The sequence below is a fragment of the Oryctolagus cuniculus genome, chromosome 7 (assembly GCF_051225735.1).
Source record: "Oryctolagus cuniculus isolate XC-2025 breed Fujian yellow rabbit chromosome 7, ASM5122573v1, whole genome shotgun sequence".
NCBI lineage: Eukaryota > Metazoa > Chordata > Mammalia > Lagomorpha > Leporidae > Oryctolagus > Oryctolagus cuniculus.
Window position 1 is genome coordinate 47,314,082 of NC_142873.1, and position 14,314 is coordinate 47,328,395.

Consider the following 14,314-nt stretch of genomic DNA (forward strand, 5'->3'; position numbering starts at 1 on the left):
TGGGCCAAGCTGAAGCCAGAAGCTTCTTCTGGGTTTCCCACATGGACGCAGGGGCTCAAGCATTCACACCATCTTCCGCTTTCCCGGGCCCTTAGGAGGGAGCTGGATGGGAAGTGGAGCAGACCTGGCACCCACACGGGACCCCAGTGATGTAGATGGCAGTTCACCCACTATGCTGCAATGCAGATTCCTGCTGATGCACGTCTGGATTGTTTCCAGTTTTGCTGAAGCAGGGGAAACCCTGCAAGATGTTGGCATAGGCAAAGAGTTCTTGGAAAAGACCCCAGAGGCACAAGCAATCAAAGCCAAAAATTGACACATGGGATTACCTCAAATTGAGAAGCTTTTGTACCGCAAAAGAAGCACTCAGCAAAGTGAAGAGGCAACCGAGAGAATGGGAGAAATTATTTGTAAACTATGCAACTGATAAAGGATTCATAACTAAAATATATAAAGAGATCAAGAAACCCAACAACGAAACAACAACCCAGTTAAGAAATGGGCAAAGGACTTAACCAGGCAGAGTTAGACAGTGAGAGAGAGACAGACAGAAAGGTCTTCCTTTCCGTTGGTTCACCTCCCAAATGGCCAATACAGCTGCCGGCGCGCTGCGACCAGGCTTTTTTTTTTTTTTTTTTTTTTTTTTTTTTTGACAGGCAGAGTGGACAGTGAGAGAGACAGAGAGAAAGGTCTTCCTTTTGCCGTTGGTTCACCCTCCAATGGCCGCCGTGGCTGGTGCGCTGTGGCCAGCGCACCGCGCTGATCCGATGGCAGGAGCCAGGTGCTTTTCCTGGTCTCCCATGGGGTGCAGGGCCCAAGCACTTGGGCCATCCTCCACTGCCTTCCCGGGCCACAGCAGAGAGCTGGCCTGGAAGAGGGGCAACTGGGACAGAATCTGGCACCCTGACCGGGACTAGAACCCGGTGTGCCGGCGCCACAAGGCGGAGGATTAGTCTAGTGAGCCACTGTGACGGCCAGGCATTTTTCAAAAGAAGAAATCCAAATGGCCAATAGACACATGAAAAAAATGCTCAGGATTACTAGCCATCAGAGAAATGCAAATCAAAACCACAATGAGGTTTCACCTCACACACCCCCATCCCCCCCCCCACCCCCACCCACCCCCCCACCCCCCCCCCCCGTTAGAATGGCTTTCATACAGAAATCAACAAACAAATGCTGGCGAGGATGTGGTGTTTTTTGGTACCCTAATCCACTGTTGGTGGGAATGTGAACTGGTACAGCCACTGTGGAAATCAGTAAGGAGACACCTCAGAAATCTGAATATAGACCTACCATATGACCCATCCATCCCACTCCCAGGAATTTACCCGCGTGGGAGACCCACAAGAAGCTCCTGGCTCCTGGCTTTGGATTGGCACAGCTCCAGCCATTACGACCAATTGGGGAGTGAACCAGTGGATGGAATAGACCTCGCTCTCTGCCTCTCTTTCTCTCTGTGTGTAACTCTGACTTTCAAATAAATAAATATATCTTTAAAAAAAATATGTACTTGGGGCCTTCGCTGTGGTATAGCGGGTAAAGCTGCTGTGCCTGAAATCAGCACATGAAAGAGTTAGCTATACCCTCATGTTTATTGCAGCTCAATTCACAATGGCTAAGATATGGAATCAATCCAAATGCCCATCAACTGAAGACTGGGTAAAGAAATTATGGGATATGTACATCATGGAATGCTACACAGTGGGGAAAAAAAAAAACAAAAGTGAAATCTGGTCGTTTGCAACAAAATGGATGAAACTGAAAAACATCATACTTAGTAAAATAAGCCAGTCCCAAAAGGACAAATACCATTTGTTCTCCCAGACTTGTAATAACTAATAAAGCATCTAAAAGGAAATCTATAGAAATGAAATTGACTCTGTGAGAAGCAATGACTTTGAATAGCCCTTGTCTGGACTATTGAGGAAGTTTTATTTTTTTTTTTTCATATTATTTGTTGAACTCTTAACATAGAGTTAATCATGTGTATAAAGTTAATTGAAAATAGAGCTTAGTAAAAAAAAAATAAGAATGGGAATAGGAGAGGGAGGAGGAAGAAGATGGGAGAGTGGGTGGGAGGGCAGGTACGGTGGGAAGAATCACCATGTTTGTAAAGTTGTAATTACAAAATGTATGAAGTTTGTATTCCTTAACTTCTTATGGGGGGAAAAATAAAATGAATCACAAATTTTAAAAATTTCGTTGTTTATCTTTTCCTTTGTAAGAGGTCTATTTTAAATTAATTATTTATTTATTCATCCATTTGAAGAGCAGAGAGACAGAGACAGACCAGAGAGAGATCTTTCATCAGCTGGTTTGCTCCCCAAATGCCTACAACAGCCAGGGCTGAGCCAGGCTGAAGCCAGGAGCCTGGAACTCAGTCCAGGTCTCCTGCATGGGTGGCAAGAATCCAAGTACTTGAGCCATTGCCTGCTGCCTCCCAAGGTGGGCATCAGCTGGATCAGAAGTGGAGGCCGGGGCTCCAATGTGGAATGCGGGCATCTCTGGCAGAGACTAACTACTGCACCAAATGCCTGCCCCTGTAAGAGACTTTCATAAACCCCAGAAAATAGTCCTTTGTCAGTTACATGTCTTGAAAATATCTTCCCCCGATTTATAGCTTGCCTTTGTATTCTCTTTATAATGTATTTTTTAAAAAAAGATTTATTTATTTATTTAATAGAGTTACAGAGAGAGGGAGTGACAGAGAGATCTTCCATCTACTGGTTCAATCTCCAGATGGCTGCAACAGCCAGGGCTGTGCCAGGCCACAGCCAGGAGCCAGGAGCTTGCTCTGCGTCTCCCATTGGGTGACAAGCACTTGGACCATCTTCCATTGCTTTTCCAAGTGCATTAGCAGAGAGCTGGATTGGAAGTGGAGCAGCCAGGTCTCAAACCAGCGCCCATGTGGGATGCAGGCATCGAAGGTGGCAGCTTTACCTGCTATGCCACAACCTTAGCCTCAAGGCCATATTTCTTGGTTAGAGCAGGCCAGTCTGAGCCGACGTGGCAAGAGCAAGAACCCTGGCTGAATTTTTGCAGTAGAGCTGGTGGTGACCCATCTGATTTTCAGAGGCACCATGAGGCAAAAGTCCCTAAGAAAAAATTCTGAATCCTGACAGCCTAAATTCAGATCCTGGCTCCATCCCCTACTATTTGTGTAACCTTGGGCTAATTACTAACTTTCCAATTGCCTCAGTCTCTGGCTGTGAAATGGGACCAGTCACAGCCCCTACCTAATAGAGCTGCTATGAGATAGACAGGTAGGTAATGTGTGTAAAGCCCTTACAACAACCCAGCCCAAAGGAGAGACCTCTATGACACAGAGCTTGCCTCACGCTCTCTGGAAGCATCTGCTATTATGATGATGTGTTTCAGACCATTTTTATTGTTATTTCACAGGGCGAGGACCTGACCTGAGATGCAGTTTTGTGTCTCTGGCTCTTAGCGCCAATGCCTGGGAGAAATAAGTCAGTGCCTGTCTTTCCTATCTCTAGCCTTTGCCCCACTCAGGCTCACCTGTGAAGGTGAGCTAGCAAAATAATCTCTGTGGCATAGCAGGTTAACACCCTGGCCTGAAGCGCCAGCATCCTATATGGGCGCCAGTTCTAGTCCTGGCTGCTCCTCTTCCAATCCAGCTCTCTACTCTGGCCTGGGATAGCAGTAGAAGATGGTCCAAGTCCTTGGGCCCCTGCACCCACCTGGGAGATCTGGAAGAAGCTCCTGGCTCCTGGCTTCGCATTGGCGCAGCTCCAGCCATCTGGGGAGTGAAGCAGCGAATGGAAGACCTCTCTCCCTGTCTCTACCTCTCTCTGTGACTCTGTCTTTCAAATAAATAAAATAAATCTTTAGGGGCTGGCAATGTGGCACAGTAGGTTAATCCTCTACCTGCAGTGCCAGCATCCCATATGGGCGCCGGTTCTAGTCCTGGCTGCTCCTCTTCCAATCCAGCTCTCTGGTATGGCCTGGGAAAGCAGTGGAAGATGGCCCAAGTGCTTGGGCCCCCACACGCACATGGGAGACCCAGAAGACGCACCTGGTTTCTGGCTTTGGATCAGCACAGCTCCAGCCGTGGCGGCCATTTGGGGAGTGAACCAACAGAAAGAAGACCTTTCTCTCTCTCTCTCACTGTCTGTAACTCTACCTCTCAAATAAATAAATAAACTCCTAAAAAATTAATCTTTAAAACAATAATCTCCTTTGTGTAGCTACGATATAGTTTCTTCTTTTACTAAAACTTCCCATCTATCCCCCATCACCTGCAAATTTTTAAGCTAGCCTACTGTGCCCACTTCAGAGAGCTGCTATGAGCAGCTGTGAGCTTTGGTGCAGTGCCTGACACCCAGTGAACACCTAAGAAGTTTTAGAAGTCATCAGGAAACCTTCTTGCCAGTATATCCTAATCCCCGCTGGGTTCCCCCAGTACCACAGGAGCTGGCAGCACTGCCGTCTCCTTCTCAAAAGCACGTCGGTGATGCGCCTGGAGAACGTGCTAGAAGTCAAGGCTGCAAACGCAGCTCCGAGTGTAACCCATCTGCTGTGCAAAGCAAACTCCATCCACTTGCCAACCCGAGAGCGTGAGCTCTCTGAAACGCGATGCAAAAGCTTGGTCTGTGCGCACAGAGGGGTCACTGCTTCCATCTGATTCGTGCCTAACAAAGTCTTAACGAAGAGGCCTGAGAACCCCTGCCGCACTCGGGTCAGCGCTCTGCGGGGCTGAAAAGTTTTCCGTGGGCAGCCCGCACCCGCTGCGGCAGTCAGTGGCTGAGTGCTGAACTGCGGGGCTGCAGAGGCATCAGCCTGCCTTTGCAAGGAAATGATGCACACGCGGGGAGCCCGGGAGCACGAAGGGGGGAGCGGCTGCAGCTTCACGTGGCGCGGCCGCCGCGGTGCGGGAGGGCTCGGTGCCTCTCCCTTCAGCAGGGGGCTGCGTGAGCTTAGCGCGAACGTCCATCTCTGCTACCCATACTTTGCCACTTACGTTACCCTCCACTGCTTATTTCCTCCTGGCAGCTCTGACAGCTGAAAGCAAAACCGAATCACGGGAGGACGCGGCCACAGAAGCGAAATCTCCGCGGGGAGCCGAGCGCCCGGGCTTCCGTCCTGCGGTCCCTTTAAGAGAAGAACCTCTCGGGACCGACGGTCCCAACCGACCCCAGTTTTAACCGAAACCCAACCCGGACTTCCCCCTCTTGACTCAAATAAGCCCAACTTTGGATTTTCCCTCCCCTGCTGACCAATCAGATTCTGTTGCCAGGCAGACTTCGGCTGCCGCCGGCGCGCGCCCTGCGCCCCCTGTCTCCGGGCGGCAGCGACGGCCAATGACGGAGCAGGCCGCCCGTGTATCTAGGCAGATCGCGGCCGCCGCGACCATTCAGAAAAAGGAAAATAAAGCAACGCACGAGCCCGCCGGGCCGGGACCGCGGGGCTGGGCTGGAGTGAAGGTGGCTGCGAGGTAGTTTCTCTTTCTCCTCACCTTTATCGTGGCGCGTGTTGGCAGGCGCCGGCCCGGGGCTGGGGAGGGGCGACGTGAGCCGGGAGCAGAGCTGGAAGAGATCCGGGCTGTGTTTCCAACAGCTTCTTCGCCCCTCTGCACGTGCCGCGGACCCGGGTTTCCCGCGGCCGGCCCCCGAGTTCCGCGGCCCTGCGCCCCCCGCCCGGCCGCCGCTGGGGCCCGGGGCGCGGCGGCCGGGCGGGCGGTGGGGGGCGCGCCGCGAGCCGCGAGGCTAGGGGAGAGGACGCCGGGGCCGGGGGAGCGGCAGCCGGGCCGTGGCGAGGTTGAGTCATGGAAACCCGGGCCCTGTTGGTTTTCAAGCCCGCAAGGCCAGAGGACGGCCGGATTCTTTCCGACCTCCCGAGCCGACGCGCTGGTGAGGAGCGTATCCAAGAGAGAAACAGGGAACTTTGTTTAGTGGTCCTCGTTGCTTTTGAGGGAGAGGAGGCCAGGTTGGGGTGAGAGGCAGAAATGACAGTGTCTTTCTAACGGCAGCTCCCAATCCCCCTGCCTCTTCCCGTACGGCCTCCTGGGTTTAGGAGACTTGAGAGAGGTGGGTGCAGACAGCATGGAGTTCTCTTTAGGTACGTAGATGGGCCTGGCGAAGCCATGGATTGATTTCTAATTTTCGGAGAAGGCCAGGTAGGTGGTGAGGGAAAGACCATCAGGGGGATCTGCGGGTTTTGTTGAGATCAGGAGCGCCCTGGGGGTGTCCAGGGCAAGGGCTGGCCAGCATGGGTTCAGTCTCACCACCCTCTCCCCCCTGTCGCCCCTAGCCCTCATGCCGGCATGGCTGAAGATGAGCCGGATGCCAAGAGCCCCAAGACTGGGGGCCGGGCCTCCACAGGTGGAGCTGAGGCTGGGGAGCCTACCACCCTTCTCCAGAGGCTCCGAGGTACCATTTCGTAAGTACCCATCTCCAAACCCCGTTGCAGACCGGGCTGGAGAACCATCTGGCTTTCCCCAAGTGCCCCTGAGCCGGACAAGCGAGGTTCTTGCCTCTGGGAGCGATTGTCCAGCACCTGCGAGGTGTCTGAGTTCTCTTCCCTTCCCAGCAAGCTGAGAGAGGGGTGGGGGAAAACCTCGCGGGTGACCTCCAGCCTTTTCCTCTCTTCCCTACAGCAAGGCCGTGCAAAACAAAGTGGAAGGAATCCTGGTAAGTGTGTTGGGGCTGGGCAGTAGCGAGCTGGTATTGGTGGGCATCAGGCTCCCAGCCTCAAGTGAATTCTTGAAAGTGAGGTGTCTTTGCGGTCCTACCCCTAAGCCAACTAGGCATTGTGGTGAGGGGTAGAGGGTCCTATATCAGGTCCAGCTTGGCCTTATTATTTCTCCTGCCTCTGTCACCCCCGACCCCACCCCCAGCAAGATGTACAGAAATTCTCAGACAACGACAAGCTCTATCTCTACCTTCAGCTGCCCTCAGGGCCCAGCACCGGAGACAAAAGGTAGGCTTGGGGGTAGGGTTTTCGATTCTTTAGTGAGAGAGGCTCACTGGGACAGGAAGGCTCCTAACTTTTGTCCCCGATCAAGGGCTTGGTACCAGGGAAAGGTGGATCCCGGCTGAACTGATTGGATCCAGACTACTGGAGTCGTCGTCTGGGGAGAGCCAGCGTTGAGTGCTGGGTTCTCAGTCATGCCTGTCCCTTTTCCTTCTCCTGCAGCTCGGAGCCCAGCACGCTCAGCAATGAGGAGTACATGTATGCCTATAGGTGGATCCGCAACCACCTGGAGGAGCACACGGACACCTGTCTGCCCAAGCAAAGTGTTTATGATGCCTATCGGTGGGTGGAGGGGAAGGGGGGTATGCTGCTGGGCACAGGACTGGCCCCTCCCCTGGAGAGCTCCTTGCCCTGATAGGGTTCCCAGGGACCCTCTGAGCCTACCCGCAGCCTCCTTCTCTGAGTGTCTTCCCACTCTGCCCCCCACTTGCTCAGGAAGTACTGTGAGAGTCTTGCCTGTTGCCGCCCGCTCAGCACAGCCAACTTTGGCAAAATCATCCGAGAGATCTTCCCTGACATCAAGGCCCGAAGGCTTGGTGGCCGGGGCCAGTCCAAGTATCCTTGACTGGAGAGCTTGGGCCTGGAGCAGCTGGGGAGGAGAACCGGGCCTGGGAACAGCCCAACTTGGCTAAGGGGCTTCAGGCGCACCAGGCGTTGGCTGCACCTTAACTTGCATCAGATACTGCTACAGTGGCATACGAAGAAAGACCTTGGTGTCCATGCCACCCCTGCCTGGGCTCGACCTTAAGGGTTCTGAGACCGTAAGTAATAAAATGACCCTCCAGCTCTGTTCTCTCCTAGGTGGAAAGTCTGAGGACTTGGGGCGTGCTTTGAGAGCTAACACGGCATGGGCCATTATGTGCACAGCTTCTAGTACCTTCTGCCTGCCTTCTGGTTGAGGCAGAGCATGAGGGGGATCTGTGGGTTTCTGGGATGGGATAGGTAAAGGCTACTCAGGTCTCAGCTTGGCCAAGAGTAACGTCAGAGAGGGGGCAAGGGTCACCCGGTCACACCTGGAGTGTGATGGCTGTGTCCTTCCTAACCATAGCCGGAAATGGGCCCAGAAGTCACCCCTGCACCTCGAGATGAGCTGGTGGAGGCAGCCTGCGCCCTGACCTGTGACTGGGCTGAACGAATCCTGAAACGCTCCTTCAGTTCCATCGTGGAGGTCGCCCGCTTCCTGCTGCAGCAGCATCTCATCTCTGCCCGGTCTGCTCACGCCCATGTGCTTAAGGCCATGGGGCTTGCTGGTGGGTGGACCCTCCCTTCCCGCTCCCAATGCCAAAGGCCCGCCCACACGCTACATTAGTGACACCTTGGCCTTGCCTTCTGTTCCCGGCCACCCTCCTAAGACATGCTTCAGAGCTCCCTCTTGGCCACGTCTCTCCCTGTCACTCCTCCAGCCCTCGGCCTCCTCCTCACCCTCACTTTACTCCCTCTTCTGGCACCTGTGCAGAAGAAGAGGAGCATGCCCCTAGGGAACGGTCTTCGAAGTCCAAGAATGGTGTAGAGCACCTGGAGAGTGGAGGCCATAAGAAACCAGAGAAAGCAGCCCAGGTGAGGCGATGGATGGGGCTTCCAGGGGCTGGAGGCTTGGCATACCCTTCCCCTGGAGGCTGCAACCCATGTTTGCTTCCAGCACCCACCCGTGTTGGCTCTGCTATTCAGTCTTCGTGCCTTACCATGATCTTGTTTTCTCTTTTTAGCCTCCCAAGGAGCTGGAAGCCCGGGCTGGGGCTGCGGGACGTGGAGAGCGGAAGAAGAATGTAGTTGAGAGCTCGGCCCCAGCAGCCAATAACCCTCAGGTTAATGCCCTGGTGGCCCGGCTGCCTATGCTCCTTCCCCGGGCCCCTCGCTCACTTATTCCTCCAATCCGAGTCTCTTCGCCCATCCTGGCCCCCAAGCTTCCTTCAGGCACCCTGAAAGTGGCTACACTGCCCCTGCCCAGTAGGCCTGGGGGACCCCAGGCAGCTGTGCCCATCATTAATATGATCTTGCCAGCTGTTCCTGCTCTGCCCGCGCCTGGGCCTGGGCAGGCTCCTTCCGTGGGACTCACTCAGGCCTGGGGCACAGAGCACAGAGAGGTAGTCATGGGTCATGGTGACCCCGGAGCCCATGACAAGAGTGGCAAGAGGACAGCTGAGGTACCCGTGAGTGAGGCCAGTGGGCAGGACCCACCAGCTAAAGCAGCAAAGCAGGATATGGAGGATACAGCAAGCGATGCCAGAAGGAAGCGGGGGCGCCCTCGGAAGAAGTCAGGTGGAAGTGGGGAAAGGAATTCGACCCCCGACAAGTCAGCAGCTGCCGTGGACTCTGCCCAGGCCTCGGCGTCACCGTGGGAAACGTGGGGCTCCCGAAGGGAAAGCAGCTTCGTGGCAGGGTCAGGGTCAGAGAGGCCGGGGCCAGGGGGAGGGGCCGAGAAGCGCGCAGCGCTTGCCCCCGGTCAGGAAGATGGCACTGTGTCCAGAGCAGGAAGGGGCCCCAGCTCTCGGCATGCCAAAGAAGCGGAAGAAAAAACTCCCCTCGCTGCCCCAAAGGTCAGTGTCATCAAGGGCAGCAGGAGCCAAAAGGAGGCTCTTCAGCTGGGGAAGGCAGAAGCAGGCACCGCCGCACAGGGCACTAAAGACTTCAGGGGGCACGGGCTCCAAGCCTCCCTGGCCCGTGAGCGTAAAGACCCCAAAGAGGCACCCCCATGACGGCTGTGCGGGGAGGAGTTCCTGTCCTTCCGTGAGCTCTGCCTGTCCGCCTGGTAGAGGCCCTTCTCTGCACTTGCTTCTCGTGTGGCTGCTCTGCCCTGAAGGGAGTCCGTTCTCCTCTCATGGACAGCGGCATCACCCAGTCTCACACACTGCCTGGCTGCCACCTCTGGCCTTCCCAGCTCAAAACCTTGACTTTATAGTGTAACCAATAAATCCATAGTGACCTCTTACCTGGACCCCTGTGCTATCCTGTGGGAAGATAGGGATGGGTAAGTATAATGAATGTATAGGTTAGGGCATCTTCTGGTTTTAAATCACAGAAAACCTAACTCAAACTGGGTTAAAATAAAAGTTAAAAAAAAAAAAAAAAAAAAAAGACTTACTGGCTCACGTACCTGGAAAGGCCAGAGGGAGTGCTGGCTCCAAGTGACGTTTGATTCAGTGGCTGACCGTGTCCCTAAATACCTGATTTGTTTTCTCACTGCTCTTTCTGAAGCTACCTTGTGGCTGCCAGTACTCCCAGGATTACATATTCCCTCCATGTCAACCAAAAAAGGAGAAGGCTTCTTTGTTCCCCCTAGTCCTAGCAAAAAGCCCTGCACGTGGGTCACACGCCACAGCTGAGCAATCAATGCAGCCACGATGTGTGCGAATCGGCCTGTTTTATAATGTGGACTGCTCCTTTAGGGAAAGGGGGCGCAGCCTCCTGAGAAGTATGCAGATGGCCTGAGTGGGAACATGGGGCAGTTACAGGGAAGCAGCGGCCCCCCAGCTACTCCCAGGAGGTACAAGTGCTAGCTTGCTAGGCTGAGGTGAGCACCTGCTTCCCTTCGCCCTCAGGGCTGCGCTTCCCTTCCTGCAGCTGTAACCTCGCCTCTTGTTCTGGTCTCAGAAGGCTGGAGCAGGCGTTCGCTGTCCTTGAGGGACTCTCTTCAGTCTCCTTGAGATGACAATCTCTTTTCACCTACATCTCAGAAATGGAGCTCCCTCCTTTTCTGCATTCAGAATTTTCACATTCACCACATTCCTGCTTCCCTTACCTTTCACCCTATTGCCACTTTGACCAACTAGTCATTTTGCTAAATTCATTGTGTTTCCACCAGGTGTCAGTATCCTGTCACACATGTAACAGGACTTGGCCAGCAAGTGGGCTTTGGACTAGGAGTATATGGAAGGAGACAGTTCTGCACCTCAGGGAGCACCGATGGGAAGGGAATCCAGCCCCCCACCAGGTGTATCCTTGGGGAAAGCAGTGAACCGATACTTATTGAGGACCCACTTCGTCTTCTACATAGGGTAGCTTCTGTCAGGGAATCTTGGTTCTTCCCAAGAAATACAGATTTTTCTTTCAGGGAGACTTCATGAATTTCCACCACAGCAAAGTTTTTAAAATTATAATATGTAATATTTGATATCTATAAAGAATATGTAATGTGTATAAATTATAAAGCATAATAAAATGAGTACCTATGGCTCATCACTCAATTTACACATTAAAGCATTAGAAATACCATTGAGTTTATTTGCGTTCCTCCCTATCCTATCCCCATGCCTCTTCTTAGAGGTAACCGCTGTCCTTAATTTTTTGTTTATTAACTGCTATATATATTATCACATATGTATATATTCTTTTAAAATGTACTTAGCATCACTTGTTTTTTTAGCTTTACAAGAACATTATACTCTTAACTGTCCCCTACAGTTTGCATTTTTCTCTCTACATTGTTTCTAAGATTCATTCACGTTGTTACTGAAAGCTGTGCTTCATTCTTTTCATCTGTATACTGCTCCACCAAGTACATGAGCCACAAGTTATCCATGCACCTACCACTGGATATCTGGGCCGCTCCCAGTGCTTGGCTGTTATGGACAATGCTGCTATGAACATTCTTGGGTATGTTAGTGCCTTTGTGCTCGGTAGGATTTCTAAAGAGGTTTCTGTAAGGTTCTTTTGGTCCTTACACCTTCTGAGTGGCAGATTCCTCTTGGCTTCTCTGGAAGAGATGGGATGAGATTAAAATGAAGTGTCCTGTGAAAGTTTGGTAAAACACTTGAGTTTGGCAAAGCTACCTGAGCTCAGTGTTTCTTTGTGGAAGCTTTTGTAATTAATTTGTTAAAATTTCTTTAAATCGTGGACTGTTTGGGCTTTCTGTTTCTTCCTGAGTCAGTTTAGGTAAAGTGCTTCTTTAGGATTCTGGCGTCATGGTTTTTCTTTGTTTCTTTACATGAAGTCCATATATTTATTTTCTTTTTTACCTCTGCTCTCTGGGTAGTCATACTTTTCATTCCTACTGTTTACTTGTGCTTTCTCTATCTTTTTTATTCTTTGAGCCATTTTACCAGAAATTTGTTTATTTTACTTGTGTATTTTCAGATACTATTTTGGGCTTTGTTGATCCTCTCCCTTATGTGTTTTTTTCCACCTCATTAATTATGGATTTTATCTTTAGTATCACTTCTGCATTCTTTATGTTTAATTTGCAAGCTGTCTTCTTTCATATTTTAAATTTTCAAGAACCTTCTTTATATTCTAGAATTTTTTCTGTATTGTACAATGTTTTAATTATCCTAAAAATATTTGAATTTACCCTTATGGCATTTTTAACTCATAAATTTAGAAAAGTTTTATAACTGTCTGGAGATTTTAAAAATTATCTTTTTGATAGTGATTTTAAATTTATTTGTATTCAATGTGGTATCTATTATACCATTTTTTAGAAAGATTTATTTACTAATTTGAAAGTCAGAATTAGAGAGAAGGACAGAGAGAGAGATATCCTCCATCTGCTGGTTTCCTCCCCAGATGGTCACAATAGCTAGGGCTGGGCCAGGTCATAGCCAGGAGCCAGGAGCTTCATCCAGGTCTCCCATATGGATGTCAGGGGCCCAAACATTCGGGCCACCATCCTCTACTGCTCTTCCCAGGCCACCAGCAGGGAACTGAGTCAGAAGCAGAACAGCTAGGAGACAAACCAGCCCCCACAGGGGACACCAGCTTCATAGGTGGCAGCTTTTATCTACTGCACCACAATGCTGCACCCACCCTGATTTTTTTTAATGTTTATTTATTTTCAATTATTTGAAAGGTAGAGCAACAGAAAGACAGAGATCTTCCACCTGGTGGTTCACTCCCCAAACATCTCCAACAGCCAGGGCTGGGTCAGGAGCCCAGAACTCCATCTGGGTCTCCCACATCGGTGGCAGGGGCCCACCTCCCAGGATGTGTTAGCAGAAAGCTGGATCAGAAGTGGAGGTAGCAGGACCTGAACCAGTACTCCCATGTGGGATGCAAGAGTCCCAAGCAGCAGCTTAAGCTGCTGCACCAACAACACCCACCCTTATGTTGCCGAATTTCTTTGAAATTTGTCAGGAGTATTATTTTATATTCTGTGACTAAATCTCTTTTCTGCTGACTCCTGCCCATAGTAGCTTGTGTATTTTGAACTCATTACTTTGTTAAACTGAATGTCAGGAAATTGCTGGGACCTAAACCAAGGGTACTTCCCTCTGCTTCTGCCAGGGTCCTTCTGACCTGAGACTGTGTTAGCCCCTTCAAGAGTCAGACCTTTCCATACGTTCCTGGGCTAGACCCAAGTTTGTTTGAAGGGCACAGAGAGACAGAGCATTCCCATCCACTGGGTCACCATCCAAATGCCTGCGACAGCCAGGGCTGTACCAGACTCAAGCCAGGGGCCAGGAACTCAATCCAGGTTTCCATAGTGGGAGGCCAGGACCCAAGTACTTGAGCCCTTATCTGCTGTCTCCCAGCAGGAAGCTGGAACTGGAGCAGAGCTGAGACTTAAAGCTAGACTCTGAGGTGAGGTGAGGTGCACACATCCAAAGCCTGTCTCAGCTGCCATGCCGAACACTTCCTCTGGCCAAGGGTTAGACTCTTCACAGCGCTGATGGTGGCGTCTGTCCTCAGAGCCAACCTGCTTCTACTACTGCATACTACTCTTCCTTCATATAGATCTCTGCATAATCTTTATATAGATTTCAGCTACTTTTTTTCTTTCAGTGATTTCACTTACTTTTTTTTTTTTATTTGACAGATAGAGTTATAGACAGAGAGAGAAACAAAGGTCTTCCTTCTATTGGTTCACTCTCCAAATGGCTGCTACGGCTGGCGCTGCACCGATCTGAAGCCAGGAGCCAGGTGCTTCCTCCTGGTCTCCCATGTGGTGCGGGGGCCCAAGGACTGGAAGAGGAGCAACCAGAACTAGAACCTGGTGCCCATATGGGGTGCCGGCACCGCAGGCGGAGGATTAACCAAGTGAGCCACGGTGCCAGCCCTCCCTTACTTTCTAATAAACCCAGCAATGTGCTAAAAATTATGTTTGCTACAATTTATCCAGGATCTGGTTACAGTTTAATGGAAGAGCCCTTCCTCTTACTCATGTTGCCAGAAATAAGAGTCTATGTCTGTGGTTTTAATACTTTCTCTCTTTGTCTTTAAAAAAATTAAGATTTTATTTATTTATAAGAAAGGCAGAGACACAGATCTTTGTCCGCTGGTTCATTCCCCAAATCGCCACAACCACTACCCAGGCTGAAGCCAGGAGCCTGGAACTCTATCTGGGTATCCCAGGTGCCACAGGCCTGGATATTTAGGCTGTTTT

At 51.1% G+C, this 14,314-nt stretch overlaps 1 protein-coding gene and 1 long non-coding RNA gene across 21 annotated transcripts in view; one reads left to right on the forward strand and one right to left on the reverse strand.

Annotated features, from left to right (window-relative positions):
* Positions 1–5,604, reverse strand: part of LOC103350058 (uncharacterized) — a 26,730-nt gene extending 21,126 nt beyond the window's left edge. Inside the window, exons 1-2 of one of the 4 annotated variants that reach the window (XR_016210615.1) lie at positions 4,985–5,106; positions 3,705–3,763 (exon numbers count right to left, since the gene is read on the reverse strand). This is a non-coding gene — a long non-coding RNA (uncharacterized LOC103350058). Of the gene's footprint in view, positions 1–3,704; positions 3,764–4,984; positions 5,216–5,479 lie in introns of those variants that run through there. The other 3 variants (XR_016210616.1, XR_518121.5, XR_016210614.1) reach the window with 3 other exon arrangements.
* Positions 5,205–14,026, forward strand: RFX5 (regulatory factor X5). Of its 17 annotated transcripts, none has more exons than XM_089336734.1 (12): positions 5,320–5,458; positions 6,037–6,139; positions 6,274–6,402; positions 6,620–6,653; positions 6,860–6,942; positions 7,159–7,278; positions 7,432–7,551; positions 7,676–7,757; positions 8,045–8,246; positions 8,453–8,553; positions 8,703–8,801; positions 13,748–14,026. In XM_089336734.1, exons 3-12 carry the CDS (start codon positions 6,287–6,289, stop codon positions 13,757–13,759), a joined length of 969 nt encoding a protein of 322 aa, XP_089192860.1. In that variant the 5' UTR covers positions 5,320–5,458; positions 6,037–6,139; positions 6,274–6,286; the 3' UTR covers positions 13,760–14,026.
* The last annotated feature ends 288 nt before the right edge of the window (positions 14,027–14,314 follow it).